General features: G+C 42.4%; 1 protein-coding gene across 1 annotated transcript; it reads right to left on the bottom strand.

Moving 5' to 3' along the window:
• Positions 1-923: 923 nt before the first annotated feature.
• On the bottom strand, positions 924-1,872 carry LOC131676383 (achaete-scute complex protein T3-like). The gene has a single exon (XM_058955451.1). The coding sequence runs from the start codon at positions 1,758-1,760 to the stop codon at positions 924-926; it is 837 nt and encodes a 278-aa protein (XP_058811434.1). The 5' UTR covers positions 1,761-1,872.
• Positions 1,873-2,729: the final 857 nt, after the last annotated feature.

Below are 2,729 nucleotides of genomic sequence, written 5' to 3'. Positions count from 1 at the left end.
AACAAAATATTTTTATTATCTGTAGATATCTGAACCTTGGACTTATCTCAAAAAATAAAAAAAGTTGAATGAAAGGCAAGCTAAACTAGTGTTTTTCAAAATATTCCAAATAAAAAATTTAGAAGTAAAAATTATGTTGCTGATCTATTTAACATGAAGAAAATTTATTTTAGCTATATCGTTCTGTCATCGTGTTCGAATCGTTTCTACGCAACCTTTAGCAGAATAAGGTGGCGCTGACTCTGTTACAGTTCAATATTTTTTATGATTATTTATTCCAAGAACATCAGACCAGAGAATATGGAAGATCGGAAAATAAATTTAAATCTGATCCCAACGTGTGCGCAGCCTGAAGGATCCTGTTATATTATGATTCGTACATCCCCTTTCATCGAGAATTACAGCTGCCCATGATGTGGATAGTGGTCATCATTGCAAACGTTCTTTCATAATTAGTACAACACGTTAAACATATCTTAGCTTCAATTAATTTATTCCGTGACTAGTTCGTGTTTTTGCCTTACACACTACACCTTAAAGCTTAATTTGTACAATCCGTGAAACATTCGATTAATCATCCGCGAACGAAGTGATTCAATTTAAAGGAGATCATCCGAACGAGCTAATTCCCACTGTGTTTACATCCGAAACGGTGCCGGTGCGGGAACCGGCGTGAGAACTACTTATTCGTCATTGAGGTGGATATCTGCACACGAGAAAAAGATATAAAAAACATAATTAAATAAAAGCTGTTCATAACACTGTCAAAATTATTCGTCTGTTGATATGGAATTAACCGATCGAATCGGAACGAACGAAAACGAAAACTCACCATTCCACTCAATCACTATCCATGCAGGAAACTCAGCCTCTGATCTAATTTCAGTCTTATTCCGAGGACTATTAATGACTAAGAATGCTCTCTACTGCTGCTGCTGCCACCAGGAGATCGCGTCCAACAGTTCCTCATCATCGGTATTCTGAGGACTCAGCTCCCCGTGATGATACCCGATCAGTTGCTGCTGAGCTTTATATACATGGTGTATCGGCTGAGAGTAAGTAACGGTGCCGGATATTCCACTGGTACTAAAACTTGTCATACTGGGCAGCGGAGGCACGGAATCCGTAGAAACACTTGTGGCTGAATATCCATCGTAAGGCTCCCGCTTGAAGGTGCCAATCTCCGGTTGGCTGCTGTAGCTCGAATATTCCGACAACTGCGAGGGTGCCGGCGAAGATGAGGTCGATGTTTCAGACATCGATCCGTAGTAGGAAACCGGTGATAAAGCTTGTAAGTTCGTTTTTGGAGACTCGCCATTATTTTCAATGTCTTCTTCCAGTACACGCTGAAGACTTCGAATATATTTCACCGCTACTCGCAGTGTGTCTACTTTGCTAAGTTTTTTATGTGGACCACGGCCACCGTTGGTCAAAGCGGTAACTACAGTCGAAGGAAGGTGCTGGCGTAGATTAGCGAATCCGTTGTTGACCTGCTTCACGCGATTCCGCTCCCGTGCGTTGCGACGTTGTATCGAAACCGTCTGTTGAGGAGTGACCGCGTACGGTATAGCACAATATTTTTTGGATGCAATCGGACGATCCTTAAAGGATCCCAGCTGGAGTCCGCCTCCAACACTTATTGAAGATGGAATTATCGGTCGCTTGCGGTAAGGATTTACCGGTGTCTGCTGGCCGATCGGTGATCCATTTGGTATATAAATATTCTGTCCCAATGCCATGCTTCGAACCAACGTAGCCATTAAAAGTTCACTTGCAAACTATCTTCACTATCACACAATTCACTAAGTCCTTTTTTCGGCAACCGCACACTTCGATTCGATTTCACGATCAAGTTCACAAATTAAAACGCGATCTTCTCTTTGACTGTTTCGTCAGAACACTGATCTTTCCGCGCCGGAGGTAGCTCCTGGAATGGTACTTTTCGTCCTAAAGCAGTTGCATTTTGTATGCTCTTTTCCCATCATACTGCAGGTGCCCGCTCAGAAAGTATAAAAAATAAGCCGTCAGAATCACCAACACACCTCTGTCGCACTCATCCTTAAGGGCCGCGGAGAAAAACCTGATGATCGTCGCAGCATAAGAAAACATAAACGAAACAGACAGAGAAGGATGGTGAATCGAAAAAAAAACACATTAAAATTTAACCCCGAAAAGAGCGAACGATCGGAGGCGCGCGCGCACGCTGCCCGTTCGGTTCCGATGTGAAACCGACCGAGCGAAGCCCGAATGCCGAATGGCAACCGGCGAAGCGATCGCGTGGCGCACCACACGACCGGCAAACGCCGTCTCGTTTCGGTCTTGTCTGATCCGCGCTGCGCTGGACTTTATGATGTTGATGTGCTACGAACGATCGTGCTCAGTAGGACATAGGACGTTCGGTGGTCGCATCAGTTGGTACTGCGCACGATCACAGCGATTGGATCTGCCGGTTATAGTACAAGACTAGCGGATTTCAAAAAAATATCATTATTTTTATGATAGGAAGGATTCTTAAGATTTGATTGGATTACGACAAAGGATTCCATAGATTTGCAATTAAGTAATACAGAACCATTTTTCTTTCTAGTCTTCGAGCAATTATTTTTTACTTTAATTTGGAATTCAAGTGATGATATTATTTTAAATTTCAAGTGCGATCGTTTCTACAAAATCAAAAATAGCAGCGGACCAAAAAGCAGAATTACTAGATAAACAGTTCAACAAGAAAT

Source organism: Topomyia yanbarensis, chromosome 1 (assembly GCF_030247195.1).
Source record: "Topomyia yanbarensis strain Yona2022 chromosome 1, ASM3024719v1, whole genome shotgun sequence".
NCBI classification, from domain to species: Eukaryota; Metazoa; Arthropoda; class Insecta; order Diptera; family Culicidae; genus Topomyia; species Topomyia yanbarensis.
The sequence above is the reverse complement of the archived record's forward strand: the minus strand, read 5'-3'. Positions and strand labels throughout refer to the sequence as shown.

What these genes read in the sequence shown, in the direction of transcription:
- LOC131676383 (XM_058955451.1), bottom strand. Translation starts at nt 1,760, where the DNA reads ATGGCTACGTTGGTTCGAAGCATGGCATTGGGACAGAATATTTATATA.